Source organism: Drosophila mojavensis, unplaced genomic scaffold (genome assembly GCF_018153725.1).
Source record: "Drosophila mojavensis isolate 15081-1352.22 unplaced genomic scaffold, ASM1815372v1 contig_136, whole genome shotgun sequence".
Lineage (NCBI taxonomy): Eukaryota > Metazoa > Arthropoda > Insecta > Diptera > Drosophilidae > Drosophila > Drosophila mojavensis.
This window is the reverse complement of record NW_025318667.1, coordinates 30387057-30411487: the sequence shown is the minus strand read 5'-3', so window position 1 is coordinate 30411487 and position 24431 is coordinate 30387057. Positions and strand designations below refer to the sequence as shown.

The 24431-nt window shown below is 38.4% G+C and overlaps 6 protein-coding genes across 6 annotated transcripts; 2 read left to right on the top strand and 4 right to left on the bottom strand.

Moving 5' to 3' along the window:
* The first annotated feature begins 1727 nt into the window (after positions 1–1727).
* Positions 1728–2644, top strand: LOC6586231. Its single transcript, XM_002011818.4, has 2 exons — positions 1728–1936; positions 2003–2644. The coding sequence occupies exons 1-2, from the start codon at positions 1877–1879 to the stop codon at positions 2297–2299; spliced, it is 357 nt and encodes a 118-aa protein (XP_002011854.1). The 5' UTR covers positions 1728–1876; the 3' UTR covers positions 2300–2644.
* Positions 2645–2995: 351 nt separating this feature from the next.
* On the bottom strand, positions 2996–5218 carry LOC6586230 (nuclear envelope integral membrane protein 1). Its single transcript, XM_002011817.4, has one exon. The coding sequence runs from the start codon at positions 4843–4845 to the stop codon at positions 3469–3471; it is 1377 nt and encodes a 458-aa protein (XP_002011853.1). The 5' UTR covers positions 4846–5218; the 3' UTR covers positions 2996–3468.
* A 91-nt stretch (positions 5219–5309) lies between these two features.
* LOC6586229 (ATP synthase subunit delta, mitochondrial) lies at positions 5310–6469 on the top strand. Its single transcript, XM_002011816.4, has 4 exons — positions 5310–5414; positions 5653–5857; positions 5935–6146; positions 6223–6469. Exons 2-4 carry the CDS (start codon positions 5659–5661, stop codon positions 6283–6285), a joined length of 474 nt encoding a protein of 157 aa, XP_002011852.1. The 5' UTR covers positions 5310–5414; positions 5653–5658; the 3' UTR covers positions 6286–6469.
* A 722-nt stretch (positions 6470–7191) lies between these two features.
* On the bottom strand, positions 7192–8485 carry LOC116804654 (skin secretory protein xP2). The gene is made up of 2 exons (XM_044011415.1): positions 8480–8485; positions 7192–8420 (listed from the first exon to the last, which is right to left on the bottom strand). The coding sequence occupies exons 1-2, from the start codon at positions 8483–8485 to the stop codon at positions 7377–7379; spliced, it is 1050 nt and encodes a 349-aa protein (XP_043867350.1). The 3' UTR covers positions 7192–7376.
* A 2552-nt stretch (positions 8486–11037) lies between these two features.
* Positions 11038–11625, bottom strand: LOC116804638. Its single transcript, XM_032733186.2, has 2 exons — positions 11526–11625; positions 11038–11457 (listed from the first exon to the last, which is right to left on the bottom strand). The coding sequence occupies exons 1-2, from the start codon at positions 11529–11531 to the stop codon at positions 11170–11172; spliced, it is 294 nt and encodes a 97-aa protein (XP_032589077.1). The 5' UTR covers positions 11532–11625; the 3' UTR covers positions 11038–11169.
* A 5488-nt stretch (positions 11626–17113) lies between these two features.
* Positions 17114–18397, bottom strand: LOC6586226 (glycine-rich cell wall structural protein 1.0). The gene is made up of 2 exons (XM_032733185.2): positions 18201–18397; positions 17114–18129 (listed from the first exon to the last, which is right to left on the bottom strand). Exons 1-2 carry the CDS (start codon positions 18204–18206, stop codon positions 17236–17238), a joined length of 900 nt encoding a protein of 299 aa, XP_032589076.1. The 5' UTR covers positions 18207–18397; the 3' UTR covers positions 17114–17235.
* Positions 18398–24431: the final 6034 nt, after the last annotated feature.

Below are 24431 nucleotides of genomic sequence, written 5' to 3'. Positions count from 1 at the left end.
TAGCAAACAAATAAATCTACATTTGGAAAAATATCTCCTGTCTTTCTCGCTCTCTTCATTTAGCTGAAATTGTTTTGATTTACATTTAAACAATATAAAATTGATAAGTATACAAGCATACATACATACATATTTAATTACAAGCGACAAAATTTTCCATGGGCAACGTGTGAACGGGAAAACCCACAAAGGCAAAGAATACAAAACAAATACATGTCTCAGAATAACAATAACAACTAGCGAGAGATGGAGAGAGCGAATGCGAGAGGGACAGAGAATGTGAAAAACTGTCCACACATCAAAAAAAACCATATACACAGATGCATACATACATGTATATATACACACACATATGTACACCTCTATATATGTATGTATTAGATTATGAAACGGATTTTCGGTTCGGTTTCAGTTTCGATTTCGATTTCGGTTCGGATTCGATTTTTGTTTTTTTCCGCTGTGTCTGACAAAAGATAAGGTTAATCAAGGGGAGCGACTGCATCGACTCCATTTCCATATTAACATAATCAATGAAGTATTGAAATGTTGCCTAGTGTGCGTGCGTGTGTGCGCCTAAGAAGGCCCTCGGAACGGCTACTATCTTTCATTAAGAGAGCCGGGGCAACACTCTAAAATGGGCATAGTTAATTCTTGAATGCACTTACCGAACATTTTCAATCAGCAGCCAAAGCAACAGTTAGGCAATTGGGTGACCCCCTACCGATGAGAACGGTTCCGTTTCTTTTCTCTAAGCAGCAGTTAAGCCTTCGTACACACACACACACACACACACAGGCAGACACAGGCCAGCGATCACGAAATGATATTTGAGTAAAATGTGTTGTGATTGCAGCCAAGTGAAGTGACAAATCGAACGCAGAGCGGCACTCTGGTTGCCTGGGTTGGTGCACGTGAAGCGTTTGTCAAATATTCGAGTATCTACGGCTATAAAGGATAACGTAACAGGAGTTCGCTCAGCGCATATCAATTGCTGTGCGAAGGAAACGTTTAGCCCTAAGCACTAAAAAACCAAAAACCGAAATACACAAAAGTCAGGCATATTATTCTTATCTGCCGGCACATAAAGTGCCAAAAATTATGGCAAGAGGAAATTGGAGCCGCCGACGCGACGTCAATGTCAGTGTGCGAGACGAGATGAGGAAGAGACGGCGGCGAGAAGGCGAACAGAGACGAGCTGAGAAGACGAGAGTAGCCAGAGTCTACGCTCCCTGCATACAAGCACTACTACAACGCATCAGCGGATGAGGCACTTTAACATGTGCTTCATTAGCTCGACTATCATCAGACATGCTGAGCGCATCTGCAGAGAGCCTCGATGTGCCTTCCTATTTGAGTTTATTATTGCCGTCATACGCCAATATGTTTCATCTTGATTCATAAATGTGGAGCAGAACCTGAAACAGTTGCATTTGCATTCTAGCTCCATCCCGCCCCAGCAATGGCAACTGCTTCATTCTGCAGCTCGAGAGTATGCTGCGCATTTCAATAATATTGCTGCGCTAAAGCGTAGGCAACACTTTTAGTAGATGGCAGTTCCAGCAGCACAAACATGTAAAGACAGATATGATAAACATATCATATGATAAAAATACTTAAGTAAATATTAGCACTATTATTGAGTATAGAGCTGATGACGAATCAGCTCCATTTTGCAGTTATATAAGCGGCTAAATTGCAATTCGAATTTAAAACTGAATTCAAGAAAGTTGGCAGCTCTGGCAGGTGAAATCAGCTGTTCCGCCTTGCACAAGGCACATTAGTTAAATTAAAATACATTTTGTTCCATCTCGTGCGCTCGAAAACAGTGCAATGCGTATGCTCTTGTACAAAACAGTTCACAGGTTTGACGGATTTCATGGAACGCAAGCAGCATGTAGAACCGACGCGCGACATCATCTTGGACCAGTTCAGAAAGGTATTCGAATTGCCAATTGCTCTCTGTGTTATCACATCGTTTTTGTTGTTTATTTTGCTGTTGCAGCGCGAATTGTACGTGCCGAATGCCGAGTGCTTGGCAATGGAACAGCTGCTACATATCTACGACTCTTTCATCATGCCGCAGCCGCGTCGGGAGCGACGTGAGCGACGGCGCACGCAAACTGAGACGCAGCCAAAGCGCGCCAATCAAAGCGCGCCTGAGGAATTTGAACAGCTGACGAAGCGCTCCAATATGGTCTGCGTGGCCAGTGCGAAACGTCCTATCGAACTAGCCACAGAATCTCCAGGGCATCTGCTCAACTGCCCACGAAAGCGCATCAAAATTGAGCCGAAACAGTGACCTCTCCTCTCCTCCACTCTTGCTATGATTCAGTTGACGACTTATCAGTTCTGCTCTTCAGATATTTACATACATATGTATGTATGTAATTCTGACCATGATGCAAGTGGGAGATACGAAATCAAAGTTGTGCCTTAGAGCTTGAGATGTGAAGTTTATTGACTTACTGGATACAGGTCTGCTTAGATACATACATGTATATATACATACATTTGCACATATGGATGCGAGTGAAATTGATATAAGCAATATGCCTTCTTAACGTAGTTCAAAGATAGGAATTTATTCTGGCTTTACCAAGCACCCCCAAGTACAAACGGAACTAAATAAATTTTGTTGATGTTACTCCTTCTCAAGTTAGTTTATTGTATTGTATTCCAAAAATATAGTCTTCTTTAGTCCACAAATGTGAATAGCTTAAAATAACTACGAAAATGGGCTATAGAGACATGCTGCCTCTTTATTTTTCGCAGCTGTACACACCTTTGCATGCATATGTATATGTATGTATGCATGCATATATGTACATGTATATTAGCTTAGTTAACTGCGCTCATGGCAGTTGCAGCATAGGGCCAGTGTGTGCCAAAATGAAACGGATGGCATGATGCGCATTGCGCACACACAGCAATGAGCGGGACAGAGCGAGGCCGCTGTCACATTCGCACAATTTATGCATGTGTATATGAATGTACATATTTATAAAAGTAATTTTTATTTTTTCGGCAGGAAAAGATTTGGTTTTCGAGAGTTTTACAAATGGCTGTTTAAGCTTACCTTATGGAATAGAGAGACATTTTCACTTAATATTTATTTAAGATTAAGTTAATTTGAATATAAAATATAAATGCAATTTTTTACAAATGGATCAAATTTAAAATTATCGGGACAAATGATATCAGACCTAGAGCTCCTACACTTACATACATAAATAATTAAAAACTAGCGAGTCTTAAGTCTTAAGACTTTTACAAAATAAAAATATAGACGTACATTTAAAGTCTTCCAAATTTACATGGGCCAAACAAATACATATATACAGTCCGTTTACGACCTATAGCTAAAATTAGGTAGGGCTTAAAAACAATTTATCTTTTGGCATCGATTAGACAAAAAAAATTTCTAAAAATATATCATATAAAGCCTTATCTTATGATGTTTGTATACTCCTAGTCCATAAATTCATCATCATCGTCGTCGTCCTCGTAATCGTTGCGTGCGTTCACATTGTTGTTGCCTAGCTGCCTGCCATGGGACGGGGCACGTCTCGGATATGAGGCCGGACTGGACGAAGTGCGTTGCGCATTTCGAAGCCTGCCGGTGGGTCGATAGTACATGCTGGATTGCAAAAAATCAAAGGCCTCTTCCTCGTCAGCACCTTCCAGAGAGTCCTCAATGGTTCGGGAGTAGTCCTCGATTTCTTCATCAAACAAATGCGGAGCACCGTTGGCAAAGGAGGCAAAGCGCATTGGGTCACGTAGGGCGCTGATAACACTCCATTGGCGGCAATTCGGGCTGTTCACGTAGTCGCGCAGCTCGGCCAGGGAGCGGGCTGTCTCAGTCACGGCCTGCTCATAGTACTCCTCCTGGGTGAGTAGGCGACGTTTGGGCGGAAAGCGTCGCTTGTAGAAACTGCGCACGTACTGCAACACCGAATTCGGACAATAATGGGCCGAGCAGACGAGCACCAGGAGGACGACGCACGCACTAGTGTGCCAGCTGCTGAAGTAGACGATGGCAGAGCCAACTGCCTGTAGCACCCACATAATAATATTTTGCGAGCGCGGATTCCTGGGCGGTCCGATGCGATAGCAGACGAGAAACGATATTAAGCCAGTAATCACCAGATACCAAAGCACATATTCGCGATAGGTGATTAATATGACTCGTATGTTGTCCGATAGTTGTTTGAGAATGTAAAGGCCGATGGTCCACCCTCCGATTAGTACGCCGTACATCATTGGACGGCGAGGAAAAAGTTTCGACGTAACGGCAATGATGACCAACAGCGAGGCGCATATCCCGAGCACCATGCCCGCCATATAATAAAAGAGGCTGTTCTTGGCCAAGCGGCCCGCACTCCAGAACACTGCAATGCCGAGAGACAATTGTAGGAGGCGCCATATATCCAGCTGTGCGTGTTTGAGGCTTATATTGTACGGCTGCTTGGAGGAAACGCCGATACATTGTTGTTCGAATGGCGATAACTGGATGTTTTGGCGCTTCTGTGAGAAGAGCGTGAAGCTGAACAACGAACGCTTTTCAGTGTAATGCTCAAGGACTTCTTCGGGGGTTCGCCCGCCATATTCGGAGTAGTCATCGTTGGCTATTGAGAGCACCAGTTCCACCGTCTCAAATAGGCTGAATAGTGAGCGAGGCTTACCCGGATAACAGAATGTTCGCAGCACATTGTTTCCGTAGCTGTTTGCGGTTATATCAATTGAAGTGCCGACAGCGAGATACACGGTATCAGTTTGAGGTCGACCGGCAGATGCCGGCTTAAAAGATAATAGAACTAAGAGTACTATTAACTGTAAGTAACTCATAGTTGTTTAGACTAAGAAATTGCTGCTTTATATATTCTGAATAGCTCCGAATTTTTTCAGAGTTTATTTATGTACACTCACGCCGAAAACAAATAAATACTAATTTATACTGAGGCAGCTATCCCAAAGCGACAAACGAGCTGCGCTACTATGATTTGAAACAAGCTGTACATATTGATAATATATCAAAGCTCTTCACTAAGTTCTTATGTTTATTTTGTTTGTATACTACGCGAAATATGACGCAATATATATATATTTATATACTTTTTTTTTAATTTTGGATAATTATTGTATGTATTTACATTTATAAATACATTTATATTTGTGTTATTATCTAATGTTTATAGTACTGCATACCAGCCTCGCGTGTTATTGCCGATAGTTTATGGCGGCGAGTCGATAGAGAGAGAGGAAATAATATCGATATTAATTCAGAGTGCAGGCAATCCATATGAAGAAAATAAGTGATTGTCGATTTGATTCACATCTCTAAGCAGCGGCACTGGTTACGAGCTTAGCGATTCCATAATATTCTTTATTTTCGCCACACTCCAAATAAATAAAAGGTAATCAAATTGCTGCAAAAGGGCTGTTTTCGATAGGATAAAAAGAACAGCAAACTGGCTGCATTCCGTGGTGCTCTCACAGTGTTTAGTTAACCGAATGCCTGTCACTTGTCGCCTGTTGCCTAACCTACAAAGTTACATAATTTGTATATGTATTTTATTTTGAAAGCAGTTAACTGTTTTGCAAGGTGCTGAGTTAACTTACTGACTGCCACACCCAATATTTTAATTTTTTCAGAACAAAATGTCATTCGTGAGAAACGCTCGTTTGTTGGCCATGCGCGGCGCTCGTCTCGGCCAGAATCGCTCCTACTCGGACGACATGAAACTGACATTCGCTGCTGCCAACAAGACCTTCTTCGACGCCGCAGTTGTGCGACAAATCGATGTGCCCTCTTTCAGCGGCTCTTTCGGTATTCTGGCCAAGCATGTGCCCACATTGGGTAAGCAGGAATCGTTGTTGCTATTTATCAATCAAACGTAAATCAATAATCAATCTCTTGACCCGTTCTGCCCATAGCTGTGCTGAAACCCGGCGTTGTCCAGGTGACCGACAACGAGGGCAAAGTCACAAAGTACTTTGTCTCCAGCGGCTCTGTGACCGTCAATGAGGACTCCTCTGTGCAGGTGCTCGCCGAGGAGGCGCACAATATTGAGGACATCGATGTCAGCGAGGCCAGGCAGTTGCTTTCCAAATACCAGTCTGAGCTGAGCTCTGCTGGAAACGACAAGGTGAGGGGCTGTTCGATGCACTTGAAAATGAGAAAATGAGAAACGTAGACAACTAACTCTTTCATTCGCATTGCAGGCCAAGGCAGAAGCTGCCATTGCCGTGGAAGTTGCTGAAGCGCTAGTCAAAGCTGCCGAATAACTTTAAAAAATCTTTAAACAACTTTAATAACATTAAACAACCGAATCCACAACAACAACAACAACATCAACAGCTTACAATTGTGTTTAAAATAATTAAAGCGAAACAAATTTGTCGTCGTTAGCGTCGTTCGCATGCCCCAACAAATTTGTTATGAAACAATAAAATAAGCGAATACATATAATATCATCGTAATAGCAAAAGCTGACCAGCAACAACAACAGCACAGCCCAACAAAAACCACATTTTTTTGTTTTGTTTTTTTTTTTTGGTTTTCGTTTTTGTTCGCGTGTTCAAACATTCGTAAATCCCCGCCAAAGATAAAAGAAAATGTGAAATTTAACAGTTTATTTATGCAAATGCGTCAGATTAATATCTATTGGTGTTTGCGCAGGCGCAACAGCTGGCGTTGCAGCTAAGCCACTGGCGATAACGCGAAGGTCAAGTTTAGAGTGGGCTCCAGTGATATAACATTGATTTTTTTCTTTTCTTAGCCCCCGCGCGTTGTATGTGTGTGTGGGGTGGCAGGTGTGGAGTGCGAGTGCGGTACGTTGATATGTCAAGAATTGCAAGCCATATTCAAGGGATTCGTTCTAGTTGTTTTAGTGCCTAACTACGATCTCATTCTGATGTTCATAAAAGTTTATAGTCAATTCATTAGCCAGACTAATATGGAATTCGATTCATATTGCTATATATTTAGCACCAGCTGCTTTAAAGCAGATATATTTATATAGAATTTTCACTGCATATGCAAATTTCAGATATCAAACTGAGCATTTGTCAATCTCCAAAGTGTTTCGAATGTATTTAACAGTCGGTTTATTTTCTATTTTCTCTTTTTAACAAACAAAAAATATATCTATTATATAAAAAAAAAAAATTAAAATAATTTATGGCGTCGTTCAGAAGAGTTTTGAGGGCATAAAGAAGCTAGGTCGATAGGTCGATAGAAGTCATAGAATTGGAGGTCTTTGATGTATCCCCACATTCTGAAACATGTGGTGCTGGTGCTGGTGCTGGTGATGGTGGATGCCTCCAGTGGTGCTGCGGTGCAGTTGTGCTCTTAGGTGTTGAAAATGGATAGCTATTTACAGCTGAGGCGGGCCATAGCTCGGGGCAGGTGCGTGGCCGATGGGCAATGGTGCCTCCTCGACGGGTGCGGGTATGCTCAAGACTGAGCCCTGGTTAAAAGTTGGACCGGGTGCGGGCTCGGGCACGCTCAGCACGGGTGATGGGGCCTGGAGCGGTGCGCTATACTGTATCGGGGCAGGAGCACTGTATTGGTTCTGAACTTGAACGGGAGCGCTGTACTGAATGGGTGCAGGCGCTGGGGCATTGTAAATGGGCTGAAGTGCGGGCGCGGGTGCGGGGGCCGAAACTGAGATGGGTGCACTGTAGATTGGAGCGGGTGCGCTGTAAACTGGAGCTGGTGCAGGTGCACTGTAGATTGGAGCTGGAGCTGGTGCAGGTGCATCGTAGATTGGAGCTGGAGCAGGTACACTGTAAACTGGAGCTGGTGCAGGGACACTGTAGATTGGAGCTGGTGCGGGTGCAGTGTAAATGGGAGCGGGAGCAGGCAACGAAGTATGCTCGTGTATGACACGCACCACCCTGGCGGGCGCGTGCACGGATGGACCGACATGGATGTGGTGGCCATTATCGTGGTTCTCATGCAAAACCTTGATGATCTGTGGGCCGCTTTCAACGATGGGACCACCGACGAGAGGGCCAGACTCCTGATGCAAAACCTTGATCACTTTGACAGAGGCGGGTCCACCACCGCCATGGTAGATGGGAGCTGGGCCCGAGCCGCCGCCAGAGATCACCTTCACCTTGTACACCTGTGGGGCGGGTCCATAGCCATAGCCGCCAGCATAGCCACCACCGCCGGAGATGCCTCCCTGCTGGTGAATGACTTTAACCACTTGTACGGGTCCATGTCCGTGCAAGCCACCGTGTCCGCCACCGTAGCCACCGCCATAACCGCCACCGTAACCGCCGCTACCGCCTCCCAGGCTGAGGCCCGACTTGATGCTGCCGCCGCCACCACCACCGCCGCCGCCGCCACCTCCGAGCAGTCCCAGAAAGCCGGCGTTCGCCACGGCAAAAAGCGCACTCAGACACACAAAGACCTAAATCAGATCAGAATGGATACACTTGGCAGGGCTGGTTGAGTATGTGGGATGCTTACCTTCATACTGACGACTATTCCTGCTTGGGATTGACGACTCTAATGCCAAATTCTACGCTTTGTGTGCTCTTCAAACACGACTGATGTCAATCCATTGGCCATCGCTTGCTTTTATACGATTCCAAGACGTTGTAACGCACGAGCACGGCAGCAGCATCAGCAGCATCAGCAGCATCAACAGCATCAACAGCTGCTGTAACCAATGCTCATGATGAGCTTGATGCTACGAAATTAGCAAAGCAATTTCATAGCGACGCAACGACGCATCCCAACCTTTTGAGCTGGCCCATCCCAGGTCCAAGCAGAGGCAATATCTTGAGGGCTGAGCCAGAGTTAAACAAAAGCATTTCATTAACATTTGCAATGACCAGGGCCGCATCTCATAAATGGTCTTCATTATCACCATCATCATCTTTGTGGTCATCATAGCTAACATCATCATGGTTCAGATCGTGATGATCGAAGATGATGCAAAGTCTGCTTATAAAGAAGCAGCCGCCGCCGCCATCGCCGTCGTCGTCGCTTTCGTTTTCATAAGGTCGCACCGCACCCAGTTGGTTCTTCATTTCCATTTCTATTTCCATTTCCAGCTCAATTTCAATTTTAATTTTCATAACGTTGTCCGATTTCCAGTTTCCAGTTTCGTAAAGCCCTAACTTTAACGTAACGTTGCAACGTCTTTCGGTCTACTCCATGCATTTCCGAAATTCCGAAAGCGACCTCCTCCTAATTAGCATGAAAATGAAGCGACCGTGGACGCTGTTGCCGTTGCCGTTGCCGTTGCCGTTCACGGCAACTGATAAGACGATGCCTCAAGAAGGTGTCTCACTCTTCCACTTTGTCTACCCTTATCTGTCTCTCTCTCTCCCTCTCTTTCTGACTTTATTTCTCTACGGATGCATTTGCATATGCGTATTGTTGGTGCTGCAGTTGCCTCAAGCGGCGGCTCGCTGTCTAACGCGGCCCACGGGCCAATCGAACACTCTAAGTCTAGTCTCAATTTCAAGTCAGCATTTCAAGGTGAATCGTTTGTGTTTGTCAACTCAAAGCCGACATCTCAGTTCGCCAGCGAACAGCTGGTTATGTAAAATTCCAAATCAACAAGCCAGCCATCTAATACACACAACTATTGTTTAATGGTCATAAACCGGCAAACAACATCAGTAATCTGTAATGTATGCGTGTGTGTGTGCGTGCGCACGTGTGAGTTCGAGTATGTTAAATGTGTCCCAATTAGTGTGAGAAACACAGATTACATCAAATATTTGAGCTTTGCCTGGCAATTTTGTATGCTTTTAGTCAGTTAACAACATTTTTTTTGTATATAGAATAAGATATCTATCTCTACTTAATCCCTATACCTCATTATGAATGTTATTATTAATCACCTCTGTAAATTCATGCTGGACTGTGAGCAACCGTTAAGAGCTTTAAAAATTCTTGCATTGAGAATGTAATGTAATCTCTCAAATTTGAAGTAATCATAATTATTTCCTAGCCAAATACAGTTAAAAGTTTCCACAATTGTTTTGGAAGAGTAGCTACCTTGAACAACTACAACTACAAAAGCAATAGTTACGACACCATCATCTGGGATTAGTAGAAATAAAGATTTAGTTCCTCAATCGAGCTTAATACTATCTATTTCACATCTGTTTTGTACGTTCAAGGTTGTCTTCGTGTTCTTCTAATATATAATGTATATCATTAATCGAAAAACTTGCTAAGCGCAAGCAAAATATCGAAAACCGAATGTCACCCATTTAGTTGAGCTATCAATAATTGGGGTTTCTTTGGGTAAGATCAGTGGACAATTCGCATATGTTGAAACACATAGACTAAAAAGAATTTTTTGTCTTCTCCACTTTTAATGGATAACGATCTCATGCAAACATGATGTCTCGCTTTAAAATGTTAAACTGGGAAGAGTGCATCCAATTTCAAGAATGTACATCTCCTTCATACTGAATAAATGAAGAGCTCATATTTATAATTGAATGCATGTTCACAGCTGATGATGCCAACAGTATATAAAAGGACTTTTTAGTTCAGCGAAGCCTGAGGTTAAATATGATATTCTAATCCTTAGAGCATACGTGAAAAGAGAAACATCGATAATGAAGAATAGCTCGATTAACTTCTGTACAACAAGGACATTACGAACAGAGATAAACAAAGCCAAAGATATCGGAGATATATTACATTGTCCGGATCCACAGAGTCATCACTGTTGCTTGAGTTGCTGGGCCTTAAAGCTTAAAGATAGATCAAGAAGATTGCTGACAAGAGTAACCCCATTAGGATGAATCATTTATCCGTCTTTCTCCATCTCAGCTATCAGTTGTTAATTAGTTGTTGGGATTGAGCTGGAAGCTCTATTGGTGACAGTGCAACAGTGCTCCTTAAGACCATACTCATGATGAGATATGTTTGAGCTCACTACTATCTCATTACCATCGATTTATGCAGTAGCAATTGCCAAAAGAATGTTTAACGATGTGAACCAACTTGGCGCCAGTTTGTCGTAGTCCATTCAAAATGTTTAAGCACTTATCATCTTTGACTATACAGATTTCGAATTTATTGACGTATTACATTAACAAAAAAAAATAAAAAAAAAATTGTTCGTAAATTTTGTTGCAAGAATCTTGAAGCGTATTTGCCGAGCTGTTCAGTTAATTGGAGTAAGCTTATTTCTTTTGCTTCAGAATTCCGCCGTAGGCGAGAGGAACATCGTAGGCGTGTCCAACGCGCAGCAGAGATGGTGATGAAAGGTAGGCGGCGCGGTGCACGGGCACTACCGAGTGGACGACGGGCACGGAAACGGAGTCGACGACGGGCACATGACGGACCACGGGCACACTGCGGACCACGGGCACATGACGGACGATGGGCACTTGGGCGTAGCTTGTGCCATAGATGGCACTGCTCTGGCCAAGAGCCAGGCAGGCGGCGAGCAGCAAACAGGCGAGGAAGAACTGCAAAAAGACATCCAATGAATGCTCGATGAATCCACTTGGCCATCCATCGATGATGGTTTGCTTACCTTCATGTTGATTGGATTACCGACTGATTTGTATTGAAGTGCTCCACCGATCGGTGGCTTTATATAGCAGCAGAAGCAGCCTCCGCAGCATCAGCAACTGCCAGAGAACCTTGTTAAAAGTAGATCAGCACAAACTGGCCGGAGACGCAAATAGAACGGCAGACGTAAAAAAAACCCAATCGAATCGAATGGCGTTATGTAAATTTTCGCTCATATAAAGGAAGGGATTTAGATGTTTGGCATTTTTATTGAAATTGTTGATATTTGTTAAATATATCGCGGAATGACGCGCATCTGCCCCAATCGGCTTGATGAACGCCCCATTCAATTTGGCAGAACAATGAGAACTTGTTCCTGCACACAACTTAGTACAATCACAATCTGGCTCCGGCTCCGGCTTCGGCTCCGTCTCTGTCTCCGGCTCGGGCGCCTTGATTGATTCTTTTCATTGTGTAAATTTATCGATCGTAGCTTATGGCAATAAACAATAGTCTGCTCAGCCAACTCAAATGCTAATCAATACCCTCAGCATTTAGTTTAGCTTCCCCATATGGTTTCATACTGCGCTTCCAAAACACTCAATAACAACATTTTTATGAATAATATTTGTTAATTCTTTTTTCTTTTTGTTACTTTTGCTTTTGGCGGCCCATTGTCTGACGTCTTTACTCTCCGTATTCATTGAAGTCTCTCAGCAGCGTGACTTCGGCAATGGTTGCCTAAACGTTAGCCTGTAGCCAGATGATTATTCTACAGAATTCAATGATTATATCTTCTTACACTAATCAAGACTCTATTATTAATGATTGGCGTGAATTTAAAACTTGTGCAATGAAAATAGCAGAAGTGTTTATGATTTCGCCCCCAAAATAATTCATCTAGGGTATATGCTAGTCGTGCAAATCCCGGATTTAAGCATACTTATTTGTTTATATTAAATTGGCTTTCAGATAAAACACAAATACAATGTATACATTTAGTTTGACTGCAAGTATTGCATACTTTCGATCGAGCTCGTACGGGAAGTCGCTTGCCGTTTGCCATTATGGAACGGGATTTGTCTAGTTGACTGCTTTTTGCGTGCCCATTGAAGTCATTGCGAATTGAGATTTCTGGGCTTTGTTTCCATGACTTTGTGTCCATGTATGTAATGGGTAGAAGGGGGCGTGGTTTAGCCTATAACCCATTCTTGATAATAATCCATAGTCGAGTCAACATACATAGTCCTACGCGTCCTCCTGTCTGGATGAATCAGCAATATCTGGGATCTTCATCTAATGCTAGACAATACTACGCTTGTAATTATCAGTATCTTTTCTTCCATGCAAAAAATTTGAATCTAGATTGAGCTCTAACTATTTGAGTTGATGTCAACTGTATTAATTATGCTAAGGCAACCAAAATATGAAATCACATCTGTTTATACCCCTCTTTCTCATCCCAATGTCAAACAAGTAAGAACGTTGCAGTCGGGCGTTACCGACTGCGGAATACTCATTCACATCCCATCAACAATTTAGTAGTTAAGTTTCGCTTTAATACTGTAGAATATACAGGCTTTTCCGATTTGCCACGCCCCTACTGGGCGTAGACACCTCACTTTTGGTCAGTTTTTAGAAAGAGATAACGGTACCCTAACTGCAAAGTTTGAATGCTTACAGGGTATTTTTCGATATGCCACGCCCCCAAAGAGGCGTAAAAATTATTTTTTGGGGAATCGATAGAGGAGGCTACCAGTAACTCAACTATCCAAATTATACTATTATACTTTAGGAGATATAAATTTTTGCGGTTTGCCACGCCCCCTGTGGGCGGACATATATCCGACAAAGCTTTTTGGTCTTGGGTGATCAGCCCGAGTATATATACAAAATTTGAGATCTCTGGCATCAATAGTGTCCGAAAAATAGCAGAATTTAAAAAATTACTATATCTTCAGGTCCGATTTTCCACGCCCCTAATGGGCGTAGACTTATAATTTTATTTTTAGACTTTATAGAATCATAACATTAGCTGACATGCAAAATTTCAGCATTCTAGGTTTACAACTTTAGGAGATACAGTTTTATCCGATTTGCCACGCCCTCAATGGGTGGAGATATATCCGTTATAGCTTGTGATCTTGGGTGGTCGACGCGGACCTACATACCAAATTTCAGCTTTCTAGCTCTTTAACTAACATGATTTCTGGTATATCGGAAAATGCATTTTCCGATTTGCCACGCCCCTAGTGGGCGGATCGGGAAAATTTTTAACACTTTATAAATCGGAGATATACACGAGTTTGTGTTCCAAATTTCAAGTCTCTAGCTTCAATAGCGCCGAAATAGATTGCGTTCATACGGACAGACGGACAGACGGACAGACGGACGGACGGACAGACGGACAGACGGACGGACAGCAAGACGAACATTGCACAAAGCCAATATACTGATTCACTTTGGTGAATGAGTATAAAAATGTAATAAACTTATAAAGTTCAGGACTCTGTGCCAGTGTGGCCTTTAGTCGGGTATTTCCACTTAGAGAATCTTCATATTTGTTTTCTAATGACATGAATGAAAGTATAGCCACAGCGAGTGGTTTTTACTTCACATTTCTGTTGACAAAAGATCAGCTTTATAATGCATAAACATAAATTAGAAATAAGAAATATCGATTCAATTTGTATTTGAAATAAATGTATGAACTAAAACAAGTTTCTTTTATGTTCATCGCATTGGTAAAAATATTTCCAATTGCTTTAATGGACCTGGTTTGAAAATAAGTAAATTTTTCAAAAGATTTTGTATAGAAGTAAAATCAAGTTTGATTGCTAATTTTAAAAAAAAATAAATAAATAATAAAACAAGTGGTAATATATATCTAAATAAATAAAAATTATATTAATGTATGCATGTATAAATAATTAAAATAAACCATCATCATAAAATAAACCATCCGAAATTGGATTTAAAAAGAAAATTCTGAAAATGTATATTGTAAATCATATTATTTTGGCTTTTAATAATCTAAACCTTAATGGAAAATGGGAATTGATGGAACCCCATGAAGTGTATATCTATATATTTTATCAGGGCGACGAACTTGTATGACTCTAACTTCAAAGGTGTAGCAGATATAAGTTTATAACTGATTTCCATAAGTTTTCATTATTCTACTTTTATTCTACTTTTTCTACTTTTATAACTACCAAAGTATAAGAAATGGGACAGCAAAGACAAATTAGTTTATAAGCGTGCAGTAAGCCCGCTTGGGAACAACAGTGTGATCCATGTCACATGGAAAGAATTTTGGTCCCATGGGCATATTGGACTAGCTTGTTGATTTGTGATCTCGGTGGGCTTTTCTTATTAAGTCAAAAATGGCTTCGATTTTTATACCCTGAACCCATTTTCAATGGGAAATCAGGGTATAATGGTTTTGTTGAAATGTATGTAACAGGCAGAAGGAGGCGTGGCAGACCCCACAAGGTATATATATTCTTGATCAGGGCGACGAGCTGAGTTGATTTGGCCCTGTCCGTCTGTCTGTCCGTCTGTCCGTCTGTCCGTCTGTCCGTCCGTCCGTCTGTCCGTCTGTCCGTCTGTCCGTCTGTCCGTATGTATGAACGCGTCGATTTCAGAAGATATAAGAGCTAGAGACTTCAAATTTTTTTAAAATGTTCGTAATTACAGCGCGCATATCAAGTTTATCATTAAAAATCGATAACTCATCCCGATCTTTTTTTATCGATAAAAAACCTTATCGAAAACCAGTTATAAAATTATATCTTCTACACCTTTATTGCTAGAGTCTCCAAATTTTTAATGTATGCTTATATGCAATTTATACAATTTCGGTTTTTGTTAAAATTTACCCCCCACCCTTAAATTCACCCCCTCACCCTCACATTTGTAAAAAGCGTATTTCAAATACTAGAAACTTGTGCTTTGGCAATTACATGCATATCCATGTCATAATCATAATCTGAAAGTTTCATGAAGATCGTACGTCCACAAAAAAGTTATTAAGCAATTAAGTTCTCATAGTAAGCGCTCACTGCCGCCCATGCGTGTTTATGCTTGTGTGTGTATATGTATGTAATTGTTTGTGTATGTGGGTGTGTGTGTGTGTGTGTGTGTGTGTGTGTGTGTATATGTGTATGTATGTGTGTGTATGTATGCCTGTGTGTGCGTGTGTGTGTGTGTGTGTGTGCGTGTTTCTTGTGTAAGCTGAAAGACGCGAAAAATTATTGAAATAGCTATTACTCCAAGGGTTCAGGGGATCTCGTAGTCGAGTAGTCTCGACTAGAGCTTTCTTACTTGTTCTCAATTAGGACATGTGATCTGTTTAAGGCCTAAGGCCTTGGCTAAAAATGAACAATAATTTTATTCAAATAGATTGTTAACTACTGTGAATGCAGTTTTATAGCTGAAAACAGAAATACGCCTAAAAGGTAGTCATAAATCTTATTATGTTGATTAGAAATAATACAGAAATACATGAACAAAAGCGTGCAAAATTTACTAAGCCTAAATGTGGGGTCACGAAACCAATTCAAAATCATAGGCCTTGTATATTATAGTCGTTTCAAAGCAGCTCATAACAAATTTATGAACATTTAGCTTTTTTAAAGGCGGGAGTTGCCTCCTGTATATATGTATGTATATAGAACTATACAAATATAGCGAACACCACCCTCATATATATTTATATATATTGTATGTATATAAAAATCATTCTTATAATATGATCTCTTATGTTTGTTGTGTCTTCTATTTCTGTCTAATAGTTTTCAAGCCCGCAGCATCTATCTCGCGAAAAATAGACTTTTTGCGCGCCTCATTTAATCTGATTATAAATTTACATAAACAAGGTGAATACCTTCTGAAGTGCCATGAATCAGAGGCTCGCAAGTTTCCAAATTCATTGGGTCAACACATTTTACTAAGTTGTATTATAATAGTGTACTCTTCTGCCGTTCATAAACATAATAAAATGATATTTAATAAAAAAAGACCAAATGTCTCTGTTATCTTATTCAAATCGCAACAAATTATTATCTTTGGCTTGCGCTTTGTTGCTCTGTGGGTTATATAAGAAATCAAATTTCACAGTCTTCGCCAAGACAATTGAGTTTTGAAGATCGTTTAAGATTTTATACGAGATTCGTAGGTGCTACAGCATCAGCATCAGCAGCAGCAGCAGCAGCGGAAGCTACGACGCTATCTAAAATCAATTTGGAGTTACGCCAGCTGCTGCAGCTACCCGCAGAAAAGTTTCACCTTTGGCTTTGATGGTCGGCACACGGCGTAGCTCGAATCTACGCATTTGGCAACTAGCTTGACTGGAAATCAATTCAAGTGGCACCCCCTCCCACCTCTCTTACGTCTCCACCGAACGCTTTGAGGCCGACATCGTTAGCTGCCCACTGCCAAGGGCAGGCAACGAAAGTCGTGCCATTATGATATAACTTTTGGTCCACAACAAGTTACAAAATCTTTCTTTTTTGTTTATGTATATATAAATCTATAAATATATATATTTATTTATTTATTAACAAATAATTTAACAATGACGGGTATACACACATATATATACTTTTTTTATATATATATACGTGAGCATACAAATATGCAATTAATGACTGCGCGATGAGTTAGCCTAGGAAAAAAAAATAAAAAAAAAACAATTCATTTGGTCTAACTAAGCGAGATGAGTGCAGTGTCTACCAGCCGGAGGGTGGAGCGCTGCTCCAGCCACCACCGCCGCTGCTGCCACCTAGTGAGGCACCTCCGTTGCTCCAGCCGCCGCCGCCGCCACCGCCACTGTGGTAGCCGCCAGCTCCATAATGCTGCTGCGGCTGCTGCTGCTGCTGCTGTTGCTCTTGGACGCGCATCACCTTGAGCGTGCCGCGCTGCACAACATGCCCGCTCTTGAAGAAGGCGCCCTGCGCTTGATCAGCGCGCATGATAATGGCCTTTCCCCTGTGCCCGAAGGTGTCGATCAGCTGGCTATTGATGGCATCTACATTGCCATAGCCGCCGCTGCCGCCGCCGCCTCCATAGAGTGCATCCTCCTGCAGCACGAGCTGAATGATCTGTGGCAGAATGGAATTCAGCTGCTGGCTATTATAAGAGGCACTGCCGCCACTATAGCTATGGCCGGCTGCATAGGATTGGCCATAGCTGCTGCCGCCGCTGTTGGCGTGATAAGCTACCGGGGCTACAGGTGCCGCGTGCTCAATAACCTTGTACACCTGCTCGCCATAGGAACCCTGATTGTGTGCGCTGGCGTAGCCATGTCCATAGCCTTGACCGCCAACAGCGCCGCCTCCATTTCCATAGCCGTTGCCATTTTCCAGAATGACCTTGATCAGTTGGGTGGAGCCACCGCCGACGCCGCTGCCCCCAGCATATGAATAGCCATGTCCATGGCCGCCGCCGCCTCCACCATGTGCATAGGCATGTCCGTTTCCGTGAGCAGCTCCAGTGCTTGGCGTCGCTATGACATTGTAGGTGGTCTTAGTTCCTCCACCACCGCCACCTCCTCCGCCACCGCCCAGGAATGACAAAAATGTGGCGTTACAGACGGCAAACGTGGCTAGTAGACAAACGAAGACCTGAGACGAGAACAGAGTGATGCGTCAGTTATCGGTGCATACGTTATCTAAAGGAGCGGCTGCTAGCTTACCTTCATGTCGGCTTTCTCTGAATCTCCCTCTCTCTCTTGACTTAAGTGGATGATATGCTCGAGCACCTGTGCGCGTCGAGCTGTTCCCGGTTAGCGAATGATGCTACTTTCGCGCTGCCGTTGAGCTTTTATACGGGTTCCGCAGCTACATAGTTCCCGTTATAGGGCCGTTCACAGTCTATCGTCCGGTGTCCGGAATCGGTTGCAACAACTCGCTGCTCACTACCCGCTGTTCGCTGCCCGCTGCCCGCTGCCCGCTGCTAAGATTTGTAAGCTCAGCGATGACGTCGCCGATATAGAGTCGGCGATACGCATGCGAAGGGGAATGCAAATGGTAATTGGAAGATATGCGTAATGCGACGCAAGCCGAGGCAAACCGATGCGGCGCGACGCTCGGCTTCAAAGCCAAAGTCAAATCATTTTGCTTTAGTCCACTACTCATCTCATCTCTCATAATTCACTTAAGATATTTGAAAGAAGCTACAAAGCAAAGACAACAAATGAATACGAAATTGGCTAACTTGATCATACCCTGGCCATCAATACAACATTTATATACCTGATACTCACTAGTTAGCTGTTAAATCGGAAGTTGTCCTCGAAAATAGTTTAGACTTAAGTCTTTTTCTATTCACAATTTGTAGACTTTCAACCCGATCTCAGATCATATCCAAGGAGATACCCAATATCTATAACAAACAGCATTTTTTGTTGTTCTCTTAGTGCTAAACACAGGCACTTCAAAGCCATAGCAAATTTGTAAATACTCAAAGAGACCCTGGAAGATATTCCCGAATAAAAGAAACTCGTGCATGCACCGTATTTTATCTATATCATTATCTTATCTGTTAAGCTATATATGTATATACATATATCGTAGCTATATCTATGAGCCTCTGCATGGCTATAATTACCAAGACATGGCGTGTCTTACGCTTGGAATCGATATTATATATGCAATGTATATTGAAACCTATAATTTCAGGACTATGGAAACAGTTATGGAAATCATACGTATGTCATAAGTCAACAAACTTATATAGGGTATATTGAAATGAAGAAGAGCAACAGAGGTTTTTTTCTGTTGGCCGACTTTTTTCCCGCTCCTACGAATTTCATTATACAGGGTGTTTGAGGTAAATGTTAAGTGAATATATTTCAGTTGAAAAATAGAGCGAACATTGTGCTGCATATTTCACATAATAAATAATAGTATAGTAGCTAAATATACATACAAATGTACACACTGTATAAATAGTTTAGAAAATGGCAAAATTAATGCAGTATTTTATATAAAATACTGCTATAATTCGTATTATAAAAGTTGTAACGATTTTAACCTCTTAAAGTAGGCAACAAGATTGTCCTCAAATTAAACAATTAAGCGAGGTATCTGGTTCGACTGTCAGACTTACACTACACAAATTTGTTTTCATACTGTTTGTTGTTGCTGGCACTTAAATGCCATAATACGTAACAAGAGTGGCAGAAGACACCCTGTATCTGTGTTATTTGTTTATTGGAATAACAAAAATATGCAACAATAACACAAGCAATAACGCAGCTTCAAGCCGAACGGCCGAGCCATGGCTCCACACCTCGCTCTCTACCCCACCTGGGGCACAGATCCCACGTGTATCAAACATTGACCGGCTTTTTGCATATGATTATCGATTCGAGATTTGTTTCTCTTGCTGTTCCTCTTGTGTCTTTCGTTGTTGCAACAACTTGGCCGCTTGTCGATTGAGTCAATCTGTTGTTAGCTTTGAGCCATGAACAACTTCGCTGTCGCTGTTGCTAAGGCTGTCGACGTCAACGCCGCAGTCGGCGTCGCAGCTCGCTTATATCATGCAAGCGATTTCAAATTTTGTTTAGTTTTGTGTGCATTTTTGTATAAATTATTTAATGCGCATCGTTGCGCATTTATTATTATTGTTGTCTTGCATTTTGTTGAAACGAAATGCGATTGGCATTTTATCACTTGGAAATAGTGTCAAAACATCCAACTACATAGAGTTGGAACTTCAGGTGATTATGCAGCCGCAGAGGATGATTCCATTCCATTCCATTGCAAACAGCTAAGTGTTTGCATACACATATAGAGAATGTATGTATGGCATGGGATGGCTAGGTATATGGTTGATCAATGACCAGCATTTCGCTTTAACACTTAGCCACTTTCCTGCTAGGCGCGTGGGCAAAAAAGAAGGAAAAACGGTTTAATGTTGTTGACTCATTTCTATTTTATAGATTCATCAGAGTTCGATTAACGTTTGATCAGTTATGCAATGACAGGAACTTAACTAATACAAACGAGGAAATTAAACCATTATTTCATAATCGTTTTAAAGTTTGGTACTCGTACACATTGAAAACAGAAAATCTGGGTTTGATGGTTTTGTTAAAATGTATGTAACGGACAGAAGATGGCGTGGCAGACTCCATATATTCCTGATCTGGGCGATGAGCCGAGTCGATTTAGCCCTGTCTGTCTGTCCGTCCATCTGTTCGTATGTTTGAACGCTTCGATCTCAGAAATTGTAAGAGGTAAATTTCCGTATATACAGCGCGGACATAGAGCTTGATATTTCGTTATTTTATTAACGATTAAAAGCCTTATCAAAATCAGTTATAATAACATATCACCTACATCTTTAGAGCCATCATCTCAAAATTGTGAATATAAATTATTTCATTCATTCTTATTCTAGCATATTCTTAGAATCACATTGCGATTATTTAGTTTATGTTTGGTTGATGGTACCAAGCAGTGAACCTGTTTTAATATATAATATTCTACTGACCCATCTGGCAGCCTCATATCTTTTGATCTTTTGATGTCAAAATTATGGAAAATGCTGCAAAACGGTCACAATACGCCGATAATTCTTAAGGCGTCCATTTGAGAGATATCTTATTCAAAAAGTGATGAAATCTACTTGAGCCAAATAAAATTATTATTATAAGAAGAAAAACATGGGTCAGTCGAATATGTTCATCAAATCAGAAACAATTTTTAAAATAAATGTATGTATGTATAATTATCGCGACTGCAACATACATACATACATATTGTACACATATACATAACTTCGGCTTGTACAAGTCATTTCGAGTATTACACACATGTACTCTGGCACGATTGAGTTACAGCGAGACGTCATTATTTCAGGAAATGGTTAGCGCGCGCCTGACATTGTATAAAAATTTAGCAATTTTGACACTATTATTTGTCCTAAAACTGCTCCTTGCGCGATCTAGTGTTTTTTTTAACAGTGCACTATGGGCGATTTTGTTTGTGTTCCTTGGAGTATTTCTTAAAAAGTGCATATACAAACATGCAACTAAAAGTGGCAAGTTACTAAGCAGTAATGCTAGTTTTTTTTTCCTATTGAAAAAAATGCACCCAAAGTTTCCTCTGCGTTTACCAACTACACGCTTCTTGATATTTGGAACAACAACCACCGCAGCCAAATAACCTTTACTATATACATATTAATAGCAATATCGTGTAAGTTCTCAATCAACCCAGAAAAGTATCAAAATTTTTGCAAAGACTTATGTATATGAAGACATTTCCAAAAAAAAACAAGTAAGAACGTTGCAGTCGGGCGTTACCGACATTACATCCCATCAACAATTTAATAGTTAAGTTTCGCTCTAATACTGTAGAAAATACAGTTCGGATTTGCCACGCCCATACTGTAGCCATACTGTGGCGTAGACACCTCATTTTTGGTCAGTTCTTAGAAAGTGATAACGGTACCCTAACTACAAAGTTTGAATGCTTACCCTCAAAAAATGTGAAAATTACAGGGTATTTTTCAATATGCCACGCCCCTAAAGAGGCGTAAAAATTATTTTTGAGTCATCGATGGATGGTTACTGGTAACTTAACTATCTAAATTTGAAGCTCTTAACTATTTTAATTTTAACACTTTATAAATCGGAGATATACACGAATATATGTTCCAAGTTTCAAGTATCTAGCTTTAATAGCGCCGAAATAGATTGCCTTCATACGGACAGACGGACGGACGGACAGACGGACGGACGGACAGACGGACGGACGGACAGCAAGACGGACATTGCACAAAACCAATATACTGATTCACTTTCGTGAATGAGTATAAAAACCTGGAATTTACGTATACATACTTAAAAAGGTGGCAAAAAAAGGCGCGGCACAATTTAAGTAAGAGGTCGAGACTGCTCGAATAGGAGATACCCTGAATCTTCTTAGCTGATATTCTGCACTTCTTTTATGCACACATCCATAAGCATGCTCCACACGCACGTATAATCACGCGCTCTGCTAACTGCGCAGTAAGCAGCGACTGCGCTTGGGCTGCGTTGCAGTGTGGGCAATATTATGAGAATTTATTAGTTTCTTTATGAAAGTTTTTGAGTGTGATCATATGGTTATATACATACATACATATATTACATTTTATATTACATTTTATATTTATATTTATATTTATATTTATATTTATATTTATATTTATATTTATATTTATATTTATATTTATATTTATATTTATATTTATATTTATATTTATATTTATATTTATATTTATATTTATATTTATATTTATATTTATATTTATATTTATATTTATATTTATATTTATATTTATATTTATATTTATATTTATATTTATATTTATATTTATATTTATATTTATATTTATATTTATATTTATATTTATATTTATATTTATATTTATATTTATATTTATATTTATATTTATATTTATATTTATATTTATATTTATATTTATATTTATATTTATATTTATATTTATATTTATATTTATATTTATATTTATATTTATATTTATATTTATATTTATATTTATATTTATATTTATATTTATATTTATATTTATATTTATATTTATATTTATATTTATATTTATATTTATATTTATATTTATATTTATATTTATATTTATATTTATATTTATATTTATATTTATATTTATATTTATATTTATATTTATATTTATATTTATATTTATATTTATATTTATATTTATATTTATATTTATATTTATATTTATATTTATATTTATATTTATATTTATATTTATATTTATATTTATATTTATATTTATATTTATATTTATATTTATATTTATATTTATATTTATATTTATATTTATATTTATATTTATATTTATATTTATATTTATATTTATATTTATATTTATATTTATATTTATATTTATATTTATATTTATATTTATATTTATATTTATATTTATATTTATATTTATATTTATATTTATATTTATATTTATATTTATATTTATATTTATATTTATATTTATATTTATATTTATATTTATATTTATATTTATATTTATATTTATATTTATATTTATATTTATATTTATATTTATATTTATATTTATATTTATATTTATATTTATATTTATATTTATATTTATATTTATATTTATATTTATATTTATATTTATATTTATATTTATATTTATATTTATATTTATATTTATATTTATATTTATATTTATATTTATATTTATATTTATATTTATATTTATATTTATATTTATATTTATATTTATATTTATATTTATATTTATATTTATATTTATATTTATATTTATATTTATATTTATATTTATATTTATATTTATATTTATATTTATATTTATATTTATATTTATATTTATATTTATATTTATATTTATATTTATATTTATATTTATATTTATATTTATATTTATATTTATATTTATATTTATATTTATATTTATATTTATATTTATATTTATATTTATATTTATATTTATATTTATATTTATATTTATATTTATATTTATATTTATATTTATATTTATATTTATATTTATATTTATATTTATATTTATATTTATATTTATATTTATATTTATATTTATATTTATATTTATATTTATATTTATATTTATATTTATATTTATATTTATATTTATATTTATATTTATATTTATATTTATATTTATATTTATATTTATATTTATATTTATATTTATATTTATATTTATATTTATATTTATATTTATATTTATATTTATATTTATATTTATATTTATATTTATATTTATATTTATATTTATATTTATATTTATATTTATATTTATATTTATATTTATATTTATATTTATATTTATATTTATATTTATATTTATATTTATATTTATATTTATATTTTTTATATTT